At 38.4% G+C, this 26,407-nt stretch overlaps 2 protein-coding genes across 2 annotated transcripts in view; both read left to right on the forward strand.

Moving 5' to 3' along the window:
* On the forward strand, positions 1–13,246 carry LOC127628844 (rho guanine nucleotide exchange factor 3-like). Its single transcript, XM_052105783.1, has 14 exons — positions 1–203; positions 463–520; positions 615–677; positions 1,906–1,950; positions 2,262–2,369; positions 3,718–3,882; positions 4,388–4,450; positions 4,527–4,623; positions 4,710–4,786; positions 5,811–6,068; positions 6,282–6,452; positions 6,625–6,817; positions 10,813–12,166; positions 13,098–13,246. Exons 1-13 carry the CDS (start codon positions 148–150, stop codon positions 11,058–11,060), a joined length of 1,602 nt encoding a protein of 533 aa, XP_051961743.1. The 5' UTR covers positions 1–147; the 3' UTR covers positions 11,061–12,166; positions 13,098–13,246.
* LOC127628557 (ubiquitin carboxyl-terminal hydrolase 21-like) overlaps positions 13,135–26,407 on the forward strand; it is a 22,874-nt gene continuing 9,601 nt past the window's right edge. The window contains 4 exon segments of the mRNA XM_052105343.1: positions 13,135–13,290; positions 13,742–13,795; positions 13,894–14,011; positions 20,074–20,103. Coding sequence (XP_051961303.1) covers positions 13,135–13,290; positions 13,742–13,795; positions 13,894–14,011; positions 20,074–20,103 — 358 coding nt within the window.

The raw sequence follows: 26,407 nt of genomic DNA on the forward strand, positions 1-26,407 counted from the left end.
GCTAGGAGAGAGTGCACATCAAAATTTTTGTCTTGCTATCTTTTTCTCTGAAAAGTTGGGACAGGTGTTTTGAAGATTTATGTTCTGATTTTTAATCTAATACTCTTTTATTTGCTGGAGTTCCTTATCATAACATCTGAAGATGCTATGAAAGAGGCAAAGATGGAGCCTGAAGAGACAGAGGTTGATTCATCACTTTCTTGGTAATTCTTTTTTATGGATCAGACTTTGCTCAAACTAAAGATTTCAGATTTCACCGAGACCTTTCTGTGTCTCAGTGTCATTCTGACTAAGTTGCTGTTTATAAATTCAATATAGTGTATTTCAATTACAAATGAGAGGATGGATAGAAATGTGAGTGTTTTTTTTTTTCAGTGAAACCAGCAGGTGAGTTTCTTCATACGGTTATATAGAGGTATTCGTCTATTTTTATAATTCCTCTTTATTTTTGTTCTCGCTCAGGTCTCCTGTACACAGAGAGAGACTCCTCACTTGTGCCAACCTTTCAGAAATTGCAGGGGTGAGATTAATTTCCATCCTTAATCTTATACAACAATATAGGCCTTGTTCCTTTGAGGGACACCAATGTGTTTATCTGTTGGTTTTCTGAGCAGAAGAAAAGAAAACAAGACCCAAGTAGTGATGCTGAGAATTCAGCCCGAATCTTGGAGGACTGTGTAAGTTATCTATGTCAAGATCCAACCATGTCTGATCTCAGTATGTCAAAAGTTTTCTGTTGGTCTCATGGAAGATTGGATTCTTGAATAATCAGTTTTCAAGCAGGTATGTTTAAGAAAGAAAATAAAAAAAAGCCTTGGTCCTGAGTCTATCCAACATGCAAGCCTTAGCTTAATCATGACTATTTAACCTAATGAGTATCAGTCTGTAGCATACACTTTTGTAAAGGGGTTTCGTATGGTAAAAGTGGTCTGCCTGCAACTTCCTTTTGGCTTTGTTCCTTGCTCTCTGTCTCTTTAAGCGGTGTGTACGTTAACGGAAACATAAGACCAAGTGACTGCATTAATAAGGCACGGTTTTCAATTCAACTGTTAAACAAGACATGTATGGTGCTAAAAGGAATACTCATAATTCATAGAAATGTTTTCAAGATGGTTAGAACCTTAGAAAGGTTACAGCAGTCATTGACAGAGTGAAGCAACTTGTGCTCAGCTGTGAGTAGAAAGCTGACATTTTACAACTCCGTTTCCTGTATCAGTTCTGAAAGAAGATTCTTATGTGTGCACACACTAATAGGTATCCACTTTGTCTCTCTGAGTGAAACTGGCTCGCTCTCTCTTGTGTTGAACCGTACTAACATTGATTTGTGTCAAGTGTCTATACACTACCAGTCAAAGGTTTGCACAGACCAACTCATTCTTTATTATTACTACTTTCCACATTTTAGGGGGAAAGAAACTGTAAAGTCATCTTGTACTTAAGCTTCTTCAAAGTAGCCACACTTTGTTTAGATTACTGCTCTGCACAATCTGGGTATTCTCTCAATCATCTTCATAAGGTGCCACCTCGGATGCTTTTCCAATAGTATTTTTGCGATTTGTAAGAAGTCTTCATTGAAGAATTATTTTGTCTTGTGAAGAACTTCATACATGGGCACAATTTACACTTGTCTGCAAAACTAATTTCAAGCAATTAAGCATAAGCCTATACCTTTAGATCAACAGTTTTTAAGGCCCTGAGAAACATTAATTCAATCCAGGCACGTACAAATCTTTCACTGTGCATGTTTGTAAGTTAACTTTTGTTCTTGAGTTACAAAGGTTTTGTTTTACTGATTAGCCATATTTTACAGAGTATATTGTTCCATATGTCATGCATCTTTCATCTTATTGGTTGTGGTTATATGCTTTTGCTGATTTTTTTTGCTACACAACACGTCTCTTCCAGGAAGACGATGACTTTCCCATCAATGACCACATACAGGATTCTGAGGTATAGACATTTATATCTCTCTTTGTTTCTTAACTTTTCTGCTCAAAACAAGAATGATACAGTATATCCTGTTAACCTTTGTATGTGTCCAAACACCATAATTGCAGTCAGTGGGAATTCAGATGTTTAGTTAAAAGATCATGAAAATGAAAGCCAGAGTGTCTTAGGGGAACTGTGTTGGTTAATTTGAGTGAATATGATGCATGTTTAAGCATCAAAATTTCATGCTCCATGCTGAAAGAGTTGTTTTAATGAAAAAGTAACTAAATTGTAATATTAACCCTTATTCTCTGCTGTTGTCCACATATTAGGGTCCTTGTAACAAAAGAGTCAAGCCAGTAGACAAAAGTGCTTCAGTCACTGGAATCATAACGCCGGTTAAGACCCCTGCACTGAAACGCTTGGGGCAATCCATACAGGTGAAGTTTTGTTACCCCTTAAACAATAACCATACGAGGGGGGCCTGGATTGCTCAGAGAGTAAAGATGTTGACTACTACCCCTGGAGTTGCAAGTTCGAATCCAGGGTGTGCTGGAGTGAGTCCAGCCAGGTCTCCTAAGCAACCAAATTGGCCCGGTTGCTAGGGAGGGTAGAGTCAAATGGGGTAACCTCCTTGTGGTCGCTATAATGTGGTTCTTGCCAAGGCCATTTCTAGGCACCTGCTGGGAGGGTGCCCCCCCCCCCCACTTGCCCGATGAGGGCACCAATAGGGATCCCGCCTAGGGTACCTGGTTCTCGCTCTCGGTGGGGCACGTGGTGAGTTGTGTGTAGATGCCGCAGAGAATAGCATTAAACCTCCACATGGGCTATGTCTCCGCGGTAACGTGCTCAACAAGCCACATGATAAGATGCACGGATTGATGGTCTCAGACGCGAAGGCAACTGAGATTCGTCCTCCGCCACCACGAGGACTTAGATTGCATTGGGAATTGGGCATTCCAAATTGGGGAGAAAATCATAAAAATAAAAAAAACAATAACCATATGACTTAACTAACAGAAAACTACAATTTGAAAATATCTTATATTATCGTTTTTATCTTATATCTTATATTATCGTTTTTATTGGGACAGTTAACCCAAAAATGAAAATTCTCTCACCATTTTCTCACCTTCATATCATCCCAGATGTGTATGACTTTCTTTCTTCTGCTGAATTTAAACAAAGATTTTAAGAAGATTATTTCTGCTCCGTAGGTCCTTACATGCAAGTGAATAGTGACCAGAACTCTGAAGTTCTGAATCCATGTCTTCTGAGGTGATCCAATCAGTTTTATGTGAAAACAAACCAAAATATAACTCCTTTTTACTGTACATGGTGCCATTGCAGTTTCTTGGTTGATTGGTTTTCAAGCTCGATTACACTTTCTAGTGCTAGATGGCACTATAGGAAGTGTTATAGATCTTGAAATCATGATCGCTAAGCTAACTGAGAAAAAGGAATTATTTTTGGTCTGTTCTCACCCAAAACTGATTGGTTCGCCTCTGGAGTCCACTGGAGTCGTATGGATTACTCTTATGCTGCCTTTATGTGATATTTGGACCTTCAGAGTTCTGGCCACTATTCACTTGCATTGTATGGACCTACAGAGCTGAGATAATCTTCTAAAAATCTTTGTTCGGCAGAAGAAAGAAAGTCTGGGATGACATGAGTGTGAGTAGCCTAAATTATGAGAAAATAAAATTTTTGGGGTGAACTATCCCTTTAATAAATGTTGTTTGATTTATTTCTATATATATTTATTTACCCTTTTTTCTCCACCACCAGCGTTCCATCAGTTTCCGGACAGAGGCCCGGCCATTGCCTCCAATGCCAATAAGAACACGTCAGAAGGCCTCTTCATTTCCACGCCGACGGAACAGCCAGCTGTGGAGTGACACAGTGGACACTCTTAGTCATGAGCTTAGTACCAAAGAGATCAAGCGACAAGAGGTAAGACAAATTTGTTTGAATTAGTGCCACAACACAGGTATATGAGTTTGTCCATCGAAGTTATGGTTTTAGATGTCGTAATTAAAGTCTTTAGGTAACACTGCAATGCCATGTTAAGGCTTGTATAGGGTTGATCATATTGTGCTGATTAAAAGCGATGCATATGTAGTTTTGGCTCCTGTACTTTAGTAAAAAAATAAATTGAGAGCTTTCAGCTGCCCAACTCTGTCTTCACTACCTTAGTTGTGAAACAGGAAGTGAGCTGGTATATGAGGCCATGTTCTCTATTTCAGTCTCAAAATTTCCTCTGAATGACACTAGCTCTACCACACCATGAAAACAGTAGCGATGAGCATAACTGATTCCTACAAAAAGTGTTAGTGTTCTTTCATTAGTGTTTTCCTCTGTGTGCATGAATGAATATGATGATCTTGGTAGGACAGAACTTACTGTACACTGTTTATCCTTCATTTATTTGTTATCTCTATATTTACTGGACCTGTAGGTCATTTATGAGTTGACTCAGGGAGAGAAGCAGCTCATTGAGGATCTAAGTCTAGTGAAAAAGGTTTGTGCAGAAGTCAACAAATGTGTTCTTGTTGTTGTCTTTATGAGAATGATTTTAATTTTGACTTGTCTCACAGGTGTACTATGAACCAATGTTGAAATTAGACATAATGACAGAAAGTGAGCTGGGCCAGATATTTGGAACCCTTGATTCTTTAATACCCCTTCATGAAGGTAATTGTCAGTGGTTAAAACTCAACAAAATGCATGTAACTTTGCAGTGAACCAATGTATTCACAGCTATTTGCCTGTCTTTTCAGATCTTTTAACTCGGCTTGAAGGTCTGCGTGGGGCAGAGAAGACTGTACAAGAGGTCGGCCCAACCATGATGGATTGGGTCAGTGTTACAAATACTAATATGTATAGAATATGATAAAAATATACTCAGAAGAAAGACACAAACCTCCTTTTGAAGCACCTCTAGCAATACCAAACAGAACTGCCAAAATAAATACTATTGTCAAACAGCTTTCCCTGAATACACCCTCCATCTACCATTGGTTTAATAGAAAGTCCCACCCCAAACAAATGCCATTAGTTGAGTAGTTTTTTTTTTTAATTATTATTCCGTTGTGTATAAATCTGTCCTATTTGACAATAACTCATCCCTATTTTATACTTACTTCAATGCATATTTCTTTAATTTCATTAAATAATCAAGTGTTTTTTATTGAAGCGAGGGCATGCAATGAAAATGTGACTATCTAGAAACATTCCCTGTCAGCAGATACATTGTGTCTCCAATATATTCATATCTTGCCATTAAAAATGAACCTTATTCCTCTTTAAACCTCATCAGGTTAAAATACATTTACAAAACTCTTCATCTGGTGAAAATATAGGCTATAAAAAGCTAAATTTGGTAAATAGCCAACTTATCAGATCCAATTCCAAATTATTTCAAAATAAGAGTCCCCAGTGTGTTTCAGACTCTTTATAGTTAAAAGACAGGTGTTGTGCACCAAATCTGAATTTTTCTGTATTTTATTGGGATTTGAACAATAAACTGCATCTGGTATTTTATAAATTTTTGTAGCCTCTTTGTCTGTGCCAGTCATATCATAGTAATAAATGACTTAGAAATGTTTGTACATTCTATAAATCAATTTATCAACTAACTATCAGCCGATTATGGTAATTGGTTATCAGCCACCTTAGATATGGGTATCAGAAAAATCCACTATTGGTCGACCTTTAGCGCACAGAGCCACAATGTTGACACCTTTAGTGGAAATCAACCTATGAATGGTTTACTTATAGATGACTCTGCATTTTAAAACATTTAATACATCACACAAATCAGCTTGAATGTTTGTCTTTCTTAAAATGTTTGCATTTAGTATTTTGCTTTCCCTTCATAGTTTCCCTGTTTGGAGGCATACATCACATATTGCTGTAACCAGGTTGGGGCAAAAGCTCTTCTCGATCAAAAGAAGCAGGATCGGCGAGTAGAACATTTCTTGCGGCTGTGCCAGGAGTCGTCCTTCAGCAGAAAGCTGGACCTGTGGAACTTTCTGGACTTGCCTCGCAGCAGACTGGTGAAATACCCTCTGCTGCTGAAGGAAATTCAAAAGAGCACTCCACCTGATCATCCGGATGAGGAGGCCCTGCCACTGGCTGTGAGTTTAGATGCTTTCACTATCTAGCATTATTGAATTTGAAGCCAAGCTTCAAATAATTATAGTTGGCACTTGGTAGATAAGTTACACTGATTTTCCATGTACTACTCCTTGAACTAATACAATTGTGTAATTATTATACTTCTATTATCTTTATTGATGTAATTTACATCCAGAAAACACAGTATGCCCTCTCATTTCTTGTTACTTCAGATGGATCTAATACAGAGAATTATAACAGAAGTAAACCTTAAAACTGGAGAGGCTGAGTGTCAGTTTTACAGACGGGGACTGAGCTACTCAGAAGATGGCCAGAGGGTTCCTGAAATTCAGGCTTCCCGTTTTTTGTACTGCCATGGTGAACTGAAGAGCTCAAAAGGACAGGTAACTAGTCCCTTTTATTGTACATGTTTCTAATCTGTTTTTCAAAACAACATTTGATTCAAACACAGTATGTTCTGTTTGTAAGTATGCTAAACTTTACTAAACATTACCTTTCTAACTATTTTTAGTCTGCCTCTTTTTCCACACAGTCATTTTATTGTGTTGTTTCTAGAAGCTGCACGTGTTCCTCTTTGAGCTAGTACTGGTTTTGAGCCGACCAGTGGCACAAGACAGGGAAGGACCAGTCCAGTTCCAGGTGTATCGCCAGCCCCTCCCAGCAGCTCACCTCCATCTGGAGGACCTACCTGATGGAGAGCAAAGCAGTTCTGGATCCTTCCGTGGAGCCTTCACGGGCAATGATAAAGGTAATGGCTATGCCTCATAAATGTAATATTACATGCTAAATCAATATAGCATAATACACCAATATATTTAGATGGATGGATGGATGTTATACTGTATCATGTAAACCTGTATGTAAAGAGTGGCCCCACAAAGTATTTGGACAATTAAGCCACACGTAAAATAGAGGTCGCATTGGTATGGCGCCATGCGAGGGTCAGTCTTGTGAATGGCGAGCTCTACTCACTTTGCTAGTTTTTAATACTTTTTGTGTCATAAACCAGTGTGATTCGATACACCCTGTTCCATATCTGTTCTATGAAGACAATGTGTCAAAGAATTCAAATATCCTCAGGCTCTGGAGACATTAAAAGGCACTTACGTGCTCAAGCTGATGCCAAGCTGAATTTTTGGAATTCCTGTAAACTAAAAAGGCAGAGATATGGTGAAATTCCTTGACGAGCTCTTCCCGAGTCTGCTTGACATAACAGGCCATAAGCTGGAAATCGAGCAAGCTCACAAGGTTCCGGCTCAGAGATCCGCTGAGGGAGACAGGCCCGATCAATTCTGGCCAAATTTCTGAGATCATACGATAAAGATCTTGTGTTACACGAGGCGAGGATTAAAGGAAGGCTTTCTTGGCAGAACAACAGCATTTTCTTGTTCCCAGACTTTGCGAATTCGACAAGAGAGAAACGTGATCAATTCAAGGAATGCAAGAATCTCTTTCATCAATGGAAGGTCGCTTTATCACTGATGTTCCCGGCCAAATTGAGAATAGATACTAAGGATGGCCACAAAATATTTACATGCCCACAGCAAGCATTGTCCTTCATAAAGTCAATGGACTAAGTCATTGTGTGATTCTCTCGATGCAGCAGAGTGAGCCTGACTCACTGAATAGTCACTTGAACGTCCGAGGAAAGTAAGCACTTACTTTGTTTCTTTTTGTGCTGGTTCCGCCTAGCGACTGAAGTTTGTTTTGTGGAATAACACTCCTTCAGGACAGTTTGTGGATGAATCTGCACGTTCTTTGTGTTATGCCTCCTACTGCATGGAGTTTGTTTTGTGGAATATTTCTTGAGTGAATAGGACAGATGTTAATCTCATGTAACAGCTGAATAGGCCGGCTCACTGGCACTCGTTTGACTGCTCGAGGAAACTGGGCACCTTTTGTGTGTGTGTGTGTGTGTGTGTGTGTGTGTGTGTGTGTGTGTGTGTGTGTGTGTGTGTGTGTGTTTTTTCTGGGGAAGTTCGGGGTTTGTTTATTGCTCCAATGTTGGAATGTGGTCTTTATAATTTAGTTTTTGACACAATCTATTTTTCCTAATTTGTCAAAATGTCAAATGTTAAAATGAGTGGATTGTCTCTCTCCACGTGGAATGTGAATGGGTTTGGGCCTCCTATAAAGAAGGAAGGTTATTTTCTTAAACGTAAGAAGTATGATATAGTGTTTCTTCAAGAAACGCATCTTTCCCCACAGGAAGCTGGAAAAAAAAGCATGTTTTCTTTAATGCTGGCACAATTAAGTGCAGGGGAGTCATTACATAGATAAGTAAGCATCTACAATTCAAATGTCTCAAACAGATTAAAGATAAATTAGGAAGAGACAAAAATTCATGGGCAAAGGTTGAATTTGGCTAATATTTACACACCTAACACTGATGATCAGGGCTTTTTTATAGATCTTGAAGGGATGTTGCAAGCCGCTGGCACCCCTCATGATATAATATTGGGAGGAGACTTTAATCTTTTGATGGACTCCTGTCCTTGATCATAGTAAAGCAAAAGTGTAAGCCCCCTAGAGCAGGGATGTCAAACTCCTGGAGGGCCACAGTCCAGCAGAGTTTAGCTCCAACCCTAATTTAACACCTGAAGCAGCTAATCAAGGTCTTGAGAAGTGCTTGAAGATTACAAGGAGGCATTTTTAAACAGGGGTGGGACTAAACTCTGTAGGGCTGTTGCCCTCCAGGAACTGAGTTTGACACCCCTGCCCTAGAGCAACATTGACGCTTCACAGGATGTGTACAAATCTTGGTCTTACAGATATTTGGAGACTTTTTAAACCATCTGGTAGGGACTATAAATTTTTTTCATCAGTCCATAAGATTTATTCTTGAATAGAATGGACCTTAGTATCCTCTGTGGGCGTGGCTTGGGAGGCACTTAAGGTGGTTCTTAGGGGTCGGATCATACAGTAAGCCTCATTCGCCAAAAAATTAAAAGCACAAGAACTCATGGAGTTGGAAGGGAATATTAAAAGTGCAGAGGCAGAGCTGGCGGAAGGTGTGGCGCATTAGCTTCTGCATTGTGTGTGATGTATTGGGCAATCGGGTTTCATTTTGCCCCAGACTGTGTATTTTGGGCGATGGGGCGGTCATCAATGTTGAGAATAGACACAAAGAGTTGGGTCCTAACCAGTGTCATGATCACCAGACGGATTCTTTTAAGGGGTTGGAGGTCGGCTGGAGCACCCTCATTTCAGGAGTGGTGCGTGGAGATGGAGAGGATGGCATCCTGTGAAGAAGGGTAATTTAGAAGACTATGGAAATTGAATTTCTATATGGAGAAATGGGGTGGATATCTGATGTTGCTAGATGTGTGATTATTATTATTATTTGTATGTATTATCGTGTGTGTGTGTGTGTCTATAATCATGTATGACTACTGGGATGTTGTTGGGGGCCAGGGGTGATAGTGGGGGTTATTTGTTGATTCTATGTACAGTATATATATGTTTTGTTTTTCTGTGTTCAATATGTGAATCAATACAAAATTTGTTAATCAGAAAAAAGAATAGAGTTCGACAGATTGTGGATTTTGCAGATAAAGGTGGTGGGAAAGGCCGTTAACCAGTTAATTGGCCGATAGTTTTTCAAATACATTTATAGAATATTAAAAAAATGTCTTAGTCTTTCCTTGCTATGGCAGGCACAGACAGGCTACAAAACTTAATAAAATCCCAGATGCAATTTATTGTTAAACCAAAATCCCAATAATAACCAGAAATAAATTATTTTGTGCAGAATATGGGACTTTTAACTGTAAATAAACCCAAAACAAGGGGCCCTTATTTGATATGACAGACACTTGGCTCAGTAGCAATTCTCTAAATTAAGCTTTAATAGCCTATATGTTCACATTTCAGCAGATTATGTTTTTTATTATTATTCAAAAGATATGTTGGAGACACAATGTGTGTGCTGACAGGGCACGTTTCCATATAGTCACATTTTTTATTTGTATGCCCACCCTTCAATTTAGAACACTTGGTTATCTAACCATATAACAAAATGCATTGAAGTGAGGATTAAAATATGGATGAATATTGTCTGTGATGAAATGAGATTTGCTATTTAGACACAGCAAATCCCCATGTGATTTCATAAAAATAAAACAAAACCATCGGAAACTATTAACATAGATTCGATAGTTCCAAAAAGCAACAATCACCACTGATTAATTTGTAAAACCGATATATCGGTCCAGCCTGGGGGGGCGGACAGTTCTTACATCAACATGCTCTGTCCTGGTGGCTTTCAAATTAGCTTTTGCATGCTGTCTCCGTGTTTTGTATCCATGTCTCCTGCTGAACACGCTTAGATGCGATATACAATATGGAACAGGCGTTCTGTCCTCACAACCACCAAATTAAGACAAAAAGTCTGGTTTTAACTATAGTTAATGTGATGATCTACGCCTGTGGTGACCCTGCAAGGACACCTGTGTGAACCTGAGGGTGAATTAATTCATACTGTCCACTAAAAATCACCTTGCCAACAGAATAGTGAAATTCATTCACATTTAAGTTTGAAATTTTGCTATCTACGTAATGAAATACATAAAATTTTAAGTGTGACTTAAGTGTGCAAATACTAGTAGAACAGCACCTTGTAGTTGTTTGTGTTTGTTCATTTTTGTATTTTCTCCACAATTGACTTTGATTGGCCAATTACTAATTGCTATTCCATGTGATTTATTTCCATCATCCCACACTTTCTGCTTCTCCCTTATTCAGCAAAGAACTGTTTCCGTGTGAGCACCACAGGACGCTCAAAGTCACAATCCCACAGCCTGCAGGCCAATGACTCCTTTAACAAGCAGCAATGGATTTCCTGTCTGCGCCAAGCAATGGTCCAATCACGAGACAGACAGGCCCAAGCCAGCCCTTCCAATCCCTCTTACCGTTTGAGCCCTGAACCTGCACTCCATAACAACATCGCTGAACTGAGTATAAACTCTGATGTGGAGATGCCAGACACATAAGCCAGGGCTAACAACGCTGCTGTCTAGTTCTATAGTTTGTGGACAAACAGGAAGACCTTTTACTGTGACAATGACAGCTACTATTCTCAGGATAAATTAATTCACCTAGTCACTGCCACTCACCCTATATTTAGAACTGTGAGCAGAACTTCATGTTGCAATACAAATATATATATATATATATATATATATATATATATATATATATATATATATATATATATATTCACAAACATACATATTTCATATGTGGATGTTTGCTAGTACCAGATTGAACATTTTGAATTCGATGTATGCTATTTGCTTAACCTGTTTAATTTACATTGGCAACGTTGTATGATATCTGTTGAACATATAGGCCTAAATCTCAAAATTCCTTGTTCCTTTCCTTTCCATCCCATCTGGTTTATACACAAGAAAATTGGTGCAATCGAAACGGTAACTAATATTATACAGTATGTGGCTTTTTATTGTACTTTGGCAGCATTAGATCTACTGGTACTTAAAGTTTTTGAAGAAATAACCTAAATGCTTTTGTTTGCCATTTTTCCACATGGGGCATTTATAAACTGTATTCGCCCTTTTTCCACCTACATTGCATAATGGTGACCGTTTTGTTTTCAATAAACTGACAACTTCCAGAAATATGGACCTATTATGTTTTCAAACAGAATGAGATTGAGAATTGTATAGGCTACACAAACCTGCTAAACAAAGAGTAAGACTGCTTATTAACATGATTATTTATGCTGTGTACTTGCACAGTAATTATTCATAATATGTGCTCCAACACTCCATATGTTGCAGTTTAATATCATGGAAGTGAATGGCTTTTAGACACTTTCACCTCTCAGTGTCAAAGCTGTTCTTAAGCACAGGCAAAGACATGGCTAAATATAGAAGGTCCTAAAAGGAATGAGAAAAGATTAGCAATGATTAAAGCCTGTTCGCAAACAATGGCTGGAGAGCCTGGTGAACTGCAGGTGCAATGAGAGGAAACTAAAGGTTTTGTTATAAATGACAAAACTGTACTGAGGTTTAGATGAACCAAAACACGGCACTTATTGATCTTCAATCAGCAAATTAGTGAGGATTTCTAAGGACCGGTGAGTACACAAATGTTTATGTGATAATACTTTTGTGTTCTTATGAAAGCTTCCTATTCAAAATTAAAAGTTTATTTGAAATGTATTTGTATTTTTTTATATGCTTATTTTCTACAATGACAATGTTTTTATATATTTTTTTATCTTACACTGGTTTTAAATGATAAAACAATAGATCAAAATTAAAACAAAAAGTATCTGGGCACTTTATGGTTGTCAAAGTTATTGGAACAAGTTAATGTTAAAAGGTTTGGTCAGTTTAACTAAAAATGTGCTTCATGAGGTAACATCTTAATTAACTAGTTTTATACAAGTCAAAAGTATCAAATAAAAAATATAGAAATTCTAATGTTTCCACAACTAATGCCATTCTGAATGTATTGTATTTTGGGCCATAGTCCATTAGCGTTTAATGGTTTGTATCAGTTTCTATTACAGATATATATTGGGCTCTAATGGTGTTCACAAGACATAACATGCCATCAATATGAAGCTAAAACATTGCCATTATAGTTTCCAGTAAAAGCAATACAAATATAATCATTTAAACCATTAGATTTCTTTGATTGTTTCAGGGATACAGTATGACTGAATAAACATGACATGTAACACAAATAGTAATTTTTATGGGTTAGATCATGTAGAAATAGCATCTTATGGTAACAACTATGCATATCTATTTTTTTGCAACATGTCCATGATGTGATACAAACACACTATGTAGCTATGAGTACCAATAGCAGGATTGTGCTGTACAAAGAAAAGTAAAAATCTGAAAGAAACAAAAGGCTAGAACAATTTGTTTGCAGAGGCCACTTGGTTTGCTATTTTGTTATCATATGCAATGAATTCAAAACATTTGTTAAATTTTCAAATGGTTTGTTGATCCTTAAATAATGGACAGAGGCTACAGATAATATTTAATTTACAGGTTAGTTGGTGGGGTTGGGTGCCACACAGACCAGGTAATGCCAAGAGCTGAATCCACTGCCACGGACAACTCGTGTCAGGCCTTGTGCCGCACTTTAGTCACTCAAAATGGCCTGCAGCCAGAGAACATGGACATCTCACAGTCTGTACTATACACGTCCATCATGGGACTGCTGCTGGTGACGGACAAGGAGGTGAGACAGTGCTGTGGTATTAAGACAATCCATCTGGCAGATTATGATATGACCCCCCTACTGCCCCTGTGTTAGTATGTTTTGATACATACAGTATAGGGAGACAAGCATTATACGCCTATTCCTATCAGCTCTTATATTCTGGATATATGTGGCTTAGCGTGTCTTCAAACCATATATGATTTATTAAATAACTGTATATATTAAAAAGAGTAACAGGCTTTTTGTGCTCCCCACTCCTTCTCCAGTGAGTTAAGTATGTCTGACCTTAACCTCAGTGTCAAACATGAGTATCTTCCTGCCCTGCTGTAATTGGATTACAGCTCTATAAATGGAAACTCAGTCATTGCATACAGGGACAATAAATGGCAATCCTGGTAACTGGTAGTTGTAATGGTAATTGAGGAAGTCACACTAACAATTATTTGCTGTCACATTTTTCACTCTACAGAGAGAGCTCCAACTGGGCAGTGGACAAGTTGGACTGCGTAACGTTGGAAATACTGTAAATGAGATTTTGTGCTTCTGTATTCAAGATAAATCTATATTAACTTTTTCTTTTTGGAGTATATTTCTCTCATGTATGTTTTGATTCCTTTTTAGTGTTTCCTCAATGCCATTGTGCAGTGTCTCTCCCACACTCATAGTCTTCGGGACTACTGTCTGATGAAAGCGTACCTTGAGGACAGTCACTCCAACCAAGAGCCTGTTCTTATGAATGGTGGGTGCTGGGTCTTAGTTAACATTATTTATTAGGTGATTATGGATCAGTAGATCAAAAAACAGAAGATTTTGTTATTGTTCCTTAAGTTTAAATTTACAGTTTTTAAAAATTGTCCTCTTTGAAGTTTCATTACATATCAAAAAAGCTGACAGTTCTTGTTGCATAGCAACATTCTTCTAGTGGAAGGATTTCATTTAATGATTTCACATTTAAAATATAAAATTTTAATGATCATTTGGGTCCTACCTCTTTTTATTATGTGGTAACCATTTCATAAAGCAGTAAGGTACTTGTGGCTGTGCCATATTGTGAATATAGCCACCTAACAACACTTTTCAGGCGTGACTATATTCACAGTATAGCACGGCCTCTCGTACCTTATTGCTTAAATATTTGTTAACTTTGGTAGTTTATGTTCACTATTAATGAACAATTGGTTAATGTCAATGCAAAACTATACTAATAATTAGTTTTAACATTAAAAGTTGAAAATATAAACATAAATGCCCAAAATAAGACACTTGCCTCACCAAAATAAGATAAAATAAGCTATATTTTTTTTTCTGTGTGGTGGATTTATCAGCATTGAAATCTTAACAAGCATACAGTTAATTAACCGTTAAGTGTAATTTTAATTAAAGATCTGCTTCTCAGTCAAAGCCCAGCAGCATTGAATCTGTTAATTCATCATATATAAGAATAATTAAGTGATGACTTGGAAACATCTGAAATTCACTTTTTACCTCTAATAATGTTTTCCCAACACTAGCACGGCAAAATCGTCAGGATTCATACCACTTTTCTAAATTTGGCTAATTTGTAAGATATCCCTACGACTTTTACTACAACCAATGACGTTGCTGGACATCTTTTCCATCTAATACGCGACATTTACTTTCATCTGTCATACACAACAGCTTTCTATCATGGTTACACACTACTGATTGGTTAAGTTTAGATAAGGGGTTTGGGTAAGGGCATAATATTAACAAGTATGTCCTTAACGCCTTGTGTACAGAACTCACACTTCCGCATTAGACATCCAGGAATTTGCACGTGAAGTCATATGAGTTTATGCGAACAACATCGTGCAAGACCATACAAAACAGACAACTTTATGTATGAATTTTCATGAGATCAGGTTGGTTTTTCTTGTATCTGGATAAACCTTGCATGTATATGTAGTAATAATACATACTCCGCCATTTGCAGAGACAGAAACGTACAATACTGACGTATTGACTAAATCTAAATGTCATAATTTGACATATTAACACCTATAGAAACGTACAAATGTTTACATGTAGTTTGAATTGATTAATATTGAATAATTCATAGCTCGCACCAGATATGCTGTGCTCATAACACTGATGTACAGCCGTGGCCAAAAGTATTGGCAGTGACATAAATTTTGTGTTTTGCAAAGTTTGCTGCTTCAGTATTTGTAGATTATTTTGTCACATGTTTCTATGGTATACTGGAAAACAATTATAAGAATTTCATGAGTTTAAAAGGGTTTTATTGGCAAAAAACATTCAGTATATGCAATGAGTCAATATTTACAGTGTTGACCCTTGTTCTTCATAACCTCTGCAATTCGCTCTGGCATGCTGGATATCAGCTTCTGGGCCAAATCCTGACAGATGGTGATCCATTCTTGCCTTATTAGTGCTCGGAATTGATCACAATTTGTGGGCTTCTGCTTGTCCACTTTCCTTTTGAGGATTGACCACAGTTTCTCTATGGGATTAAGATCTGGAGAGATGCCTGGCCACGGATCCAAAATTTCAATGTAATGATCTTCGAACTACTACATTATCCTCTTGCCTTGTGACATGGTGCTCCATCATGCTGGAAAATGCATAGATCATCACCAAATTGCTCCTGGATCGTTGGGAGAAGTTGCTCTTGCAGGACGTTTTGATACCATTCTTTATTCGTGGCAATGTTTTTCCACAGAATTGTGAGAGAGCCCACTCTCTTGGATGAAAAGTAACCCCACACCACCCCACATGGATGGTCTCAGGATGCTTCACTGTTGGCACGACACAGGACTCATGGTAGTGTTCACCTTTTCTTCTCCGGACTAATCGATTTTCCAGATGTTCCAAACAGTCAGAAGGGGGCTTCATCAGAGAAAATAACTTTGCACCAGTCTTCTGCTGTCCAATCCTTGTAATTTCTGCAGAATTTCAGTCTGTCCTTGATGTTTTTCTTGGATAGAAGTGGCTTCTTTGCTGCCCTTCTTGACACCAGGTCATTGCCCAAAAGCCTTTGCCTCACTGTGTGTACAGATGCACTCACACCAACATGCTGCCAATATTGAGTAAGCTCTGCACTGGTGGTGACACGATTCCATAGCCGACTCCGGAGGAGGAGATGGTCCTGTCGCTTGCTGGACACTCTGGGACGTCCTGAAGCCTTCTTCACTGCAGTTGAACCTCTCTCCTTGAAGTTCTTGATGATCCGGTAAATGGTTCTTTCAGGTGCAACATTCTTTGCAGCAATTTCCTTGCATGTGAGGCCATTTTGAAGCAAAGCGATGATGGCTGCACGTCTTTCTTTAGAGGTAACCATTGCAGACAACAACACAATGATTGAAAGCGCTTCTTCCCTCCTTTTATAGCAATCAGTCTGCTCTTATAATCCAATCAGAATGATAGAGTGATTTCACCTGAATAGTACTCATTCACACTTTCCCAGGTGCTGCTGATATGATTAGTAAAATGATGTTAGCTGGTCATTTTGTGCCAGGGCCAAAAAACTGTGAAATTTGTGATAAAGTTAATTTTTGCAAATACATTTTTCTTTTTGCAATTATTTAAAATGCATCTGATCAGTCTGCACAGTAATCTAGAAACAATATGAATCAACACCACAAAAACTGAAGCAGAAATCTTTGCAAAACACAGAATTTATGTCACTGCCAATAATTCAAAAATGGGGTAACAGATCTATGTTTGTTGCATTTTTATGTCTTTATGAACACCAACTGTTGTTTCCATCAATAAATAAGGAGTTTTAATTTTGAATATCGTAGACTTTTGGAATAAATGTGTGCTCACACACATAAGTGTGATTTTAAGGCACAAAGCTGGACATATTGATCATATTTCTCTATTTTCCCCTAGCACCAGCTTATATATATATATATATATATATATATATGCAATTGCGTGATTTGGCCACAAGAGAGCTCCGTTGTCCACTTTAGTTCAGGTGCTAGAGTAAACTAAAAAGAAATAGTAGGCCTAGATAAAAAAATAAGAACATCACACAAGTTCCCGTTGTAGCAGGGGGAACGCATTCTGACAGCTAAGAGCGTTACTGTCATATACTGTTGTACTGTGTTCCTGTTTAATTATTTCAAATAATTAATACTGTGATAAAAAAAATATATATATTACTTTGATAAATCCTTTGGCTTCATGAAAAATGATCGAGAGTAGAAGGAATTGTTGCGCTCAAAGACTTGTATAAATTCAGGGGCGTAGAGGCAAAAAAATAAAAAAATAATAATGTATCAAAAATCCACGAGAAGTTGTCCGCACACTGATTGAGAAACAGACTAGAAAAGTCTATCACAAATAAAATACAAATATATATTTAGTCTTGCTTCGTGAAAATGTGCACATTTTTAATTAAAAACAGGCCAGCGAACAAACGTTTCAGCCCATAGCTTTCTTCAGTTCTCACCAGACAAACAACAACTCCCTTTTCTAGACACATGATTACAGATTGAGACCAGCTGAGGCCTGTACCATGAAGCCGGTTTCGGTGGCTAGCCAGGTAAGTTTTAGTTGGTTTGCCTCTAAGTTTTAGATACCATGAAAGTTGGTCGCCGTTAAGTGGTGTCCATTGCCATTGTAATTTACGCCACACGGCTAAACTATATAATTTATAGTATATAGTTTTTAAAATATTGAAAATCTCAAGATTGCTATGGAAAGGGGTGAATGCCACACAGCCCCCTTTTTTCTTTCATGGACTCGAGATTAACATACTTTACATTAAGTTATAATAATATAAGCAATAAGCATTATTGAGTGATTATGGAGTGATGGTGACGTAGTGGGCTAGAGCACATAACTGTTAATCAGAAGTTCGCTAGTTCGATCCCCACAGCCACCACCATTGTGTCCTTGAGCAAGGCACTTAACTCCAAGTTGCTCCGGGGGGATTGTCCCTGTAATAAGGGCTCTGTAAGTCGCTTAGGATAAAAGCGTCTGCCAAATGCATAATGTAAGCATTATAAGCAGTAGCCAGTAGCCTACACAAAATACCTCTATCTATTATAAAAAGATCAAATACGTCTTATTACAGTATTCCAAGCTCACTTTTTAATTAATCAATAGTAGCCTTTTTATGCTTTTTAATTATATTTTTTTTTTACTAAAGACAATCTACAAATTGTACGACAAGAAAGAGAATAAAAAAAAAAAACACTATGTTATTTTGCATAATCATATCAAATAACCATTCACAACATATTTGATAAATAACATGTGTAATTCATTAATTGACATGCTATATTTTATTTCAAATTAAGTGGAAAGAAAGTTAAGATATCATCTCCTTTTTTTATATTAAATGAGATAAGACATCATACCTCATATTTTAACTAATTTTGTTCAAAAATAAAGAATCTGGAGGAAACAATCTATCTAAATTAATGTATTTGAAGCAAACCCCATTTATGTTGACATTTCAGACTTTTAGTATTAATTTTAAATGTTAATTTTTCCATTTGGCATATTTCTGAAGTCTCTCCAATTTTAAAATTGTGGGGCTCTGGTTTAAGCCAATTTTTTGTAATCTGTTTCAAAGCTGCTATTCTGATTACTTCATTCCAATAAGTTGTCCATTTACAGTACTCTAAACTGTAATGAGCCTTTTTTTCTACACAATTTCTCCAACAATTCCCTTTTCCACGCTATTGTATTTACTTTGAATAACAGTTGTTATAAAAAATCTCATTAGTATCTTCCAAGCATATTCCCTCCAAACACTGGATTGAATGGATTGGAATGTATTATATGATATTTCTTCCAGTCTTGCTGACAAATTTCTATATTTAATTAATTCTCCCACCTACATATACATTTATATGAGTGTCCTGTATATCTCTTTCAAGTGCACTCTTTAAAATTCCTAACATTTTTATTGGGTTATTTTGTATTGTATTAAATTATATAATTTATTAAATGGATGCATTTCCTTTTTTATTTATTTTACTTTAACGTCTGTTAATAAATATCTTCTTACCTGTATATAATATTAAAAAAAATGGTTAAATTGGAAGCTCATACTTTTTTGCTTGGTTTGAAAAGGTATCCATTCCTTTATCAGTGAACAGTTAGTAATATCTTTTCAGACCTCTATCTGGCGAACGTGAACTGAACGTACTGTATTACTGCCTGATGAACGTTACTGTGAACGCGTTCATTCTGGAGTCTGTGAACGCACGCTCTCTCAGTTTAACTTCGTTCAATAGGGTGCCAGATTTCTAGAGTCTTCCAGGCGAAACCCCGGCTAAAACACACCGTAAACAGGCCTTAATATCTAGCGGAAAAACACAATCTGGCAACACCAGCCACCAGTGTCGCACTGCCGCATGCGTCATCAAAACAAAAACTAGCATGGAGGCGACAGCAGCATATAGGCGACGAAGCAGCAAGTAGGGGTCGTATGATAATATAAAAGAGTTTTATGACCATGTCGGTGAGGATGGAACAAATATGACATTTCTGTGCAAACTTTGCCTGCCGGCTTTCCAAAAAAAAATACGCACTTCAGTCAAATCCACAGCAAACCTAAAACGGCACATTGAACTGAAGCACCCGACTAGCCTTTCAGGGTATGCGCAAGCAATTAAAAAATCTAAAGACAGGCAAGACAGGTCCTCGGCACAAACCACATTAACTGCGTACAGTAGCGGGTCCGTTGTCATCTCCCAGCCGCAGCTGGACAACCTGGTGGTGCAGTATATCGTCGGAGACCTGCAGCCTTTGAGAAAAGTGGAAAGCCCAGCTTTCGTAAACTTAATTAAGGGGTTGCAGCCATCCAAAAACGTGCCATCAAGAAAAAAGGTACAGACACTGTTAAACAAGAAATTTAAAGAAAACATATGTGACCTTAAGTCTGAACTGTCTGAGATTGATGTTGTATGCACAACAGCAGATTGCTGGTCAGCTGTGAACAAGGCATTTATGGGCATCACTGTCCACTGGCTAAACAAAACTGATGCACCCTTACTACTGTCCTGTTTTTCTTTTACCAATTCCTCATTTAAAAAGAACATTCAAGCAGCACGTTTATCTTCATGTTTTTGAGAATATACTGTAGTAGTAGGGGTGAAAGCTGCAGCTGCTACTAGTGTGGAATGGAAAGCAACAAAGCGTTAAAGCAATAATGGGGAAATGCTGTCCCACTCTCCTCAATGTTAATGTAAAACCTGATTGAATAAGGATTCAAAATTTGATATGAAGATGAAATCTGACACATAGTGCAGTGTTAAAACTGATGAAATAATTGCTGTCTGTAGTTCTGTATGGGCTGTGTCAATCATTTTGAAAAATAATAGCTCGCAGCAACATATGGAAAAAAAAAAAAGAACCATGAACTAGTTCATTTTTGGAAGTATGAACTGAACTAGTTCATTTTAGAATGTGTGAACTGAACTTTGAACTAGTTCATGTATAAAGTGAACTTTCCCAACACTGCCTGACCCCAATAATGAACACCATTGTGGTCACATATTAGAATTAGAATACACACACACACACGCACACAAAGAATATATAATAATCATACATAATTAAAACGAAACTTTGCTCTCCACATCTCCTCCTCAAGAGTCCCCCGAAAGCTTTGTACTTGACACCTCATTGAAAGCTGCCATTCTCCCCATCACTGCACACAACTCTGGAAATGAGGGCACTCCATCCGACTTCCATCCCCTTAAAATAACCTGCCTACCAATCATAACACTGGTCAGAACCCAATTTTTTATGTGTTTATCCCCCATATTGATGACTGCCCCATCTCCCAAAATACAGAGTCTGGGGGAAAAATGAAACCCGAGTGCCCAATGCTACTCCCAGAAACAGTACAGAGCAAGTGGCGCAGCTGTAAATACCTAAAAAACTGAGATCTGTGAATCCCAAAATGTGGAACCAAATTTTCAAAAGATCTCAATACTCCACTCTCATATAGGTCACTGAGTGTAGCTACCCCCCACACAATCCACTCTGGCCAGCAGAAAGGGGACTTATTAATACATAATTTTGGGTTCAGCCATATGCTCGAGGCAACATTTAAATAAATTTTCGAATTAAACACTCTGGACACTTTTGTCCATACCGAGTGCAAATGCGAGATAACAGGGTGCTACTTAACTTATCCAGTTAATTTGATAGAAAGGCTTTGCAATGGTGAAATAGGGGCAAGAAGGGCTCTCTCAGGTGGAAGCGACCAATGAGCCATATGTCTGAGACAGAATGCATAATAATAAAACAAAATCTTGGGTAGGCCTAGGCCACCTTTGTCAATGTGTAACTTATTGAAATGTTATCTGGGACATTTACCATTCCAAATAAAGGACTTCGCTATACTTTCAAATTGCTTGAAATACAGTGCATCCGGAAAGTATTCACAGCGCTTCACTTTTTCCACATTTTGTTATGTAACAGCCTTATTCCAAAATGTATTAAATTCATTATTTTCCAAATAATTCTACAAACAATACCCCAATGTGAAAGAAGTTTGTTTAAAATCTTTGAAAATGTATTAAAAATAAAAAAAACGAAGAAAATCACATGTACATAATTATTCACAGCCTTTGCTCAATACTTTGTTGAAGCATCTTTGGCACCAATTACAGCCTCAAGTCTTGTAGTGTATGATGCTACAAGCTTGGTACACCTAATTTTGGGCAGTTTCTCCCATCCTTCTTTGCAGGACCTCTCAAGCTCCATCAGGTTTGATGGAGAGTGTCGGTGCACAGTCATGCTGCCACCACCACGCTTCAATGTAGGAATGTATTGGCCAGGTGATGAGTGGTGCCTGGTTTCCTCCAGACATGATGCTTGCCATTCAGGCCAAAGAGTTCAATCTTTTGTTTCTCATGGTCTGAGAGTTCTTCAGATGCCATTTTGCAAACTCCAGATGGGCTGTCATTTTACTGAGGAGTGGCTTCCGTCTCACCACTCTACCATACAGGCCTGATTGGTGGAGTGCTGCAGAGATGGTTATTCTTCTGTAAGGTTCTCCTCTCTCCACAGAGAAACACTGGAGCTCTGTCAGTGACCATTGGGTTCTTGGTCACCTCCCTGACTAATGCCCTTCTCCCCCGATCGCTCAGTTTGGCCAAGCGGCCAGCTCTAGGAAGAATCCTGGTGGTTCAAAACTTCTTCCATTTATGGATGATGGAGGCCACTGTGCTCATTGCTGCAGACATTTTTCTGTACCCTTCCCCAGATCTTTGCCTCGATACAATCCCGTCTCGGAGGTCTGCAGACAATTCCTTGGACTTCATGGCTTGGTTTGTGCTCTGACATGCACTGTTAACTGAGGGACCTTATATAGACAGGTGTGTGCCTTTCCAAATCATGTCCAATCAACTGAATTTACCACAGGTGGACTCCAATCAAGTTGTAGAAACATCTCAAGGATGATCAGTGGAAACAGGATGCACCTGAGCTCAATTTTGAGTGTCATGGCAAAGGATGTGAATACTTATGTACATGTGACTTACATGTAAAACCACAATTGTTTTTTATTTGTAATAAATTTGCAAAGATTTCAAACAAACTTCTTTCATGTTGTCATTATGGGGTATTGTTTGTAGAATTTTGAGGAAAATAATTAATTTAATCCATTTTGGAATAAGGCTGTAACATAACAAAATGTGGAAAAAGTGAAGCGCTGTGAATACTTTCCGGATGCACGGTATATGAGAAGGACATCTATAGGAAGAGATTGTAGCAAGTAGTTTAATTTTGGAAAACAATTAATTTTAATAATATGGACATTCCCAATTATAGATAAATGTAATGAAGCCCACCTGCCAACATTGCTCGAAAACCTTTTTATTAAGGGGTCAAAAGTAACTAAATCAGACAAATTTGCTGAACTATATATTTCTTAATTTTACTATTTTCCTTTTTTTCTAACCAAATTCTAAAAGTACTATTAATAAAAATATGATCTATTGATTTAAATTTGTTGCTTTGTTTGGGTAGGGACAGGGATATCCTAATAGGTTTCCACATTTGATACATTTCTATCTTCCTCCGTTTCACTTTAGATTCTTCGTTCATCCAAATCAATATAGGTTGAATTTGGAAGCTAAGTGTATTAATTTATTACATTTGGGAATTGTAGTCCTCCAAGCCTTTTTGGCAACCTAAGAATTTTTGGTTTCCTATTATCCCACATATATTTAAAAATTAGTTTATTCCATTGTCTAAAATACCTTTAAAATACTATTCGTTGTGTAACCAATAGTAGCCTATATTTTTTTGTAATAGTTTTGAATGATATATACATAAAATAAATATAAAAGCTTTTATATTTTAAATAAATTCAAGCTGTTAAAATTAATTACCATGTGTGTTCTTGTTGTGGGCCTAGATGAATTCACTTACGCATAGATATACCAGCTGTTTTATATATTATAATTTTTTTTTATCACATTAAGGATTAGTTTGCAGCAGTCCTTTTGGGTTCTGTAGCAGCTACTGTTTCTTCTTGTTGTGTAAATATCTTTTATTTGACAGTTATCCCATGTACTGTTTAAATCATGTGTTTTAAGTCTTCATGATTTCATGCTGAACACTTGAGCGGTGTAAATACATTTAAATTGTTTAAATATTTTTAAAGCAATGACTTGTGCACAGTTAAAATTAATTTAAATTCTTACTTTCATTCTCTCTGGAGAGGTGAATCGCGTTCTCTCACACGATTGGTTGTGTGCTGCAAATGTCACTCATTCATGTGCACGAGCGCGTAATCTAATCTTAAAGTCAGGGTAGAAGCTTGAGTTGACAGAGAAAGTTGATGAGCTGCATCATGGTACCAATTAAGCCTGATAGGGTTGGTTTGAATTTGTCAACCTGAAACCTGTCCTGAAACCCTGAGTTTGTTCAGTGAAATTCATGGTACAGGCCTCTGAGTTAATGAGGAAACTCTTACGGTAGCAACACTAAAATACAGAGACTTCAACAAAGTTTCAACAAAAGACACATAGACATAAGAAACAAAAAACAACTTATACAAGTTTTGTTTGCGTGCAATAATTCCTTCTACTCTACCTGGTGTTTTATTGTTTACTGCTCCACCAAAAGCTTTCAGCTTACAAAATGTTGTCCTTTGCTGAAATTAGCCAGATCACAGACTCTAAAGCGACAACTTTCGCCTATAACCTTGCACACTCAAAGAATATACTTTCCCCTAAAAATTAGAGACTATTCAGAGCTCCATGAAACACTACAAACATTTTCTACAAAAAGAGATTCATTTTACTCTCCATGGCACAACCCTCTGTGAATACTGGAGTTAGTAGGATCCCAAGAGGCCTAAGCATACAAAAGTCCCCCACAATTGGTGGTGAAGATCCTGAATTCTGTAAAAGATGGTGTGAAATTATTGTAACATTTGGTGTCCTAGGAGTCAAGAGGAAACGCAGGAGTAGGAACTTTAAATCCTTTAATTACAATCACTGGAGTGGAACAAACGCAGGAGTGGAACAAACATAATACAATTCAAGGACTGACAACTACTGACAAAACTAGAGGGTATATATATATATACACTTGGAACTTAATAAGGGAATGACATACAGGTGGGGATAACGAGGGAGTGATCAGGGCAGTGACTTATGGGAAACGTAGTGCAGGAGAGAACTTAAAAATAAGAGTCCTTGAATGTGGTGAAGACAGACTGTGACCCCCCCCACACACACACACACTTTAAATGGGCGACTCCTGGCGCCCCAAGACAGATGACGGTAGGGAAACATAGAAGAAAGATCCCAGGAGGATGATCGGGGCCTGGGGAGGCGGCTTCCGGGCTCGGAATGGATCAGGAGGCCTGGGAGGCGGCAGCAGGACAGGGACTGTTCAGGAGGCCTGGGAGGCGGCCGTAGGACAGGGACTGGTTCAGGAGGCCTGGGAGGTCGGACGCAGGACAGGGACTGGGTCTGGAGAGAGAGGGTCAGGAGGCCTGGGAGGCTGCCGCAGGACAGGGACTGGTTCTGGAGGCCTGGGAGGCGGCCGCAGGGCAGGGACTGGCTCTGGAGGCCTGTGAGGCGGCCGCAGGGCAGGGACTGGCTCTGGAGGCCTGTGAGGCGGCCGCAGGGCAGGGACTGGCTCTGGAGGCTGAGCCATGGAAGGCTCTGCGGGCGGAGCCGTGGAAGGCGGAGCCATGGAAGGCTCTGGGGGCGGAGCCGTGGAAGGAGGAGCCATGGAGAGCACTGGCAGAAACAGAAGAGAAGGTGCCCTCTTCTTACTCTTTCTCCTTCGGCCAGCAGGGAGCGTGGTTACGTGGACGGTCGAGGCTACAGGCTCTGGCTCGCTGACCGTTGCAGGCATGGGCTCTGGCTCGCTGACCGTGGCCGCTACTGCAGCAGTGAATCGACCACTGGAAACAGGATAGGATGAGCCCCCCAAAAAAATTATTTAGGGTTGTTAAACGGAGTGGAGTTACCCTGGAGACAGGGGCTGTGGAAGGCCATTGAACCAAAAAAATAAATCTTGTATTTTTAAATCTACATACAGATTGATTTCTGAGTTAAAACATTTTATTAATAACCCCTGGCACATTGTTCAAAGCATTTTGGTTACTGACCCCCTCTCTGTGTCTACTCTAGGAGCTTTAATAGAGGGACAAACTGGTGCATGCCGATGCTTCCATCTTCTCCTCTACAACCCTCACCAATGCCCAGGGAAACTTTCCATGCAACAATTGTATTTCCTGTTCTCACTACATTAAATGTAAAGTTTTTACACATCCATGTACATCCAAAATGTGTAAAATCAGACAATTGATCACCTGTAAAACTACACATTGTATACGTATATAATAATCTGTCCATTTCCCCTGTTATATTTTGCCGAAACAAAAATGTGCATTAAGCACAAGAATTATTGAGCACATGAATGCCATCAGGAGGCAAGATGACATATCTCCTATTTTTCACCATGTTAAATCTGCTTCAAATTCTTCAGATTTGAAGTTCCTGGGCATTGAGATGGTCCTTCCTCATAGGAGGGGGAGGGGAGGGTGGGGAGCTTCTTTTGTTTGAAACTTTGTTGAAGTCTCTATAATTTAGTGTTGCTACCTTAAGAGTTTCCTCATTAATCTCAGCATTAATCTCATCTTTTTCACTAAGAA

Source organism: Xyrauchen texanus, chromosome 35, assembly GCF_025860055.1.
Source record: "Xyrauchen texanus isolate HMW12.3.18 chromosome 35, RBS_HiC_50CHRs, whole genome shotgun sequence".
Taxonomy (NCBI): Eukaryota; Metazoa; Chordata; class Actinopteri; order Cypriniformes; family Catostomidae; genus Xyrauchen; species Xyrauchen texanus.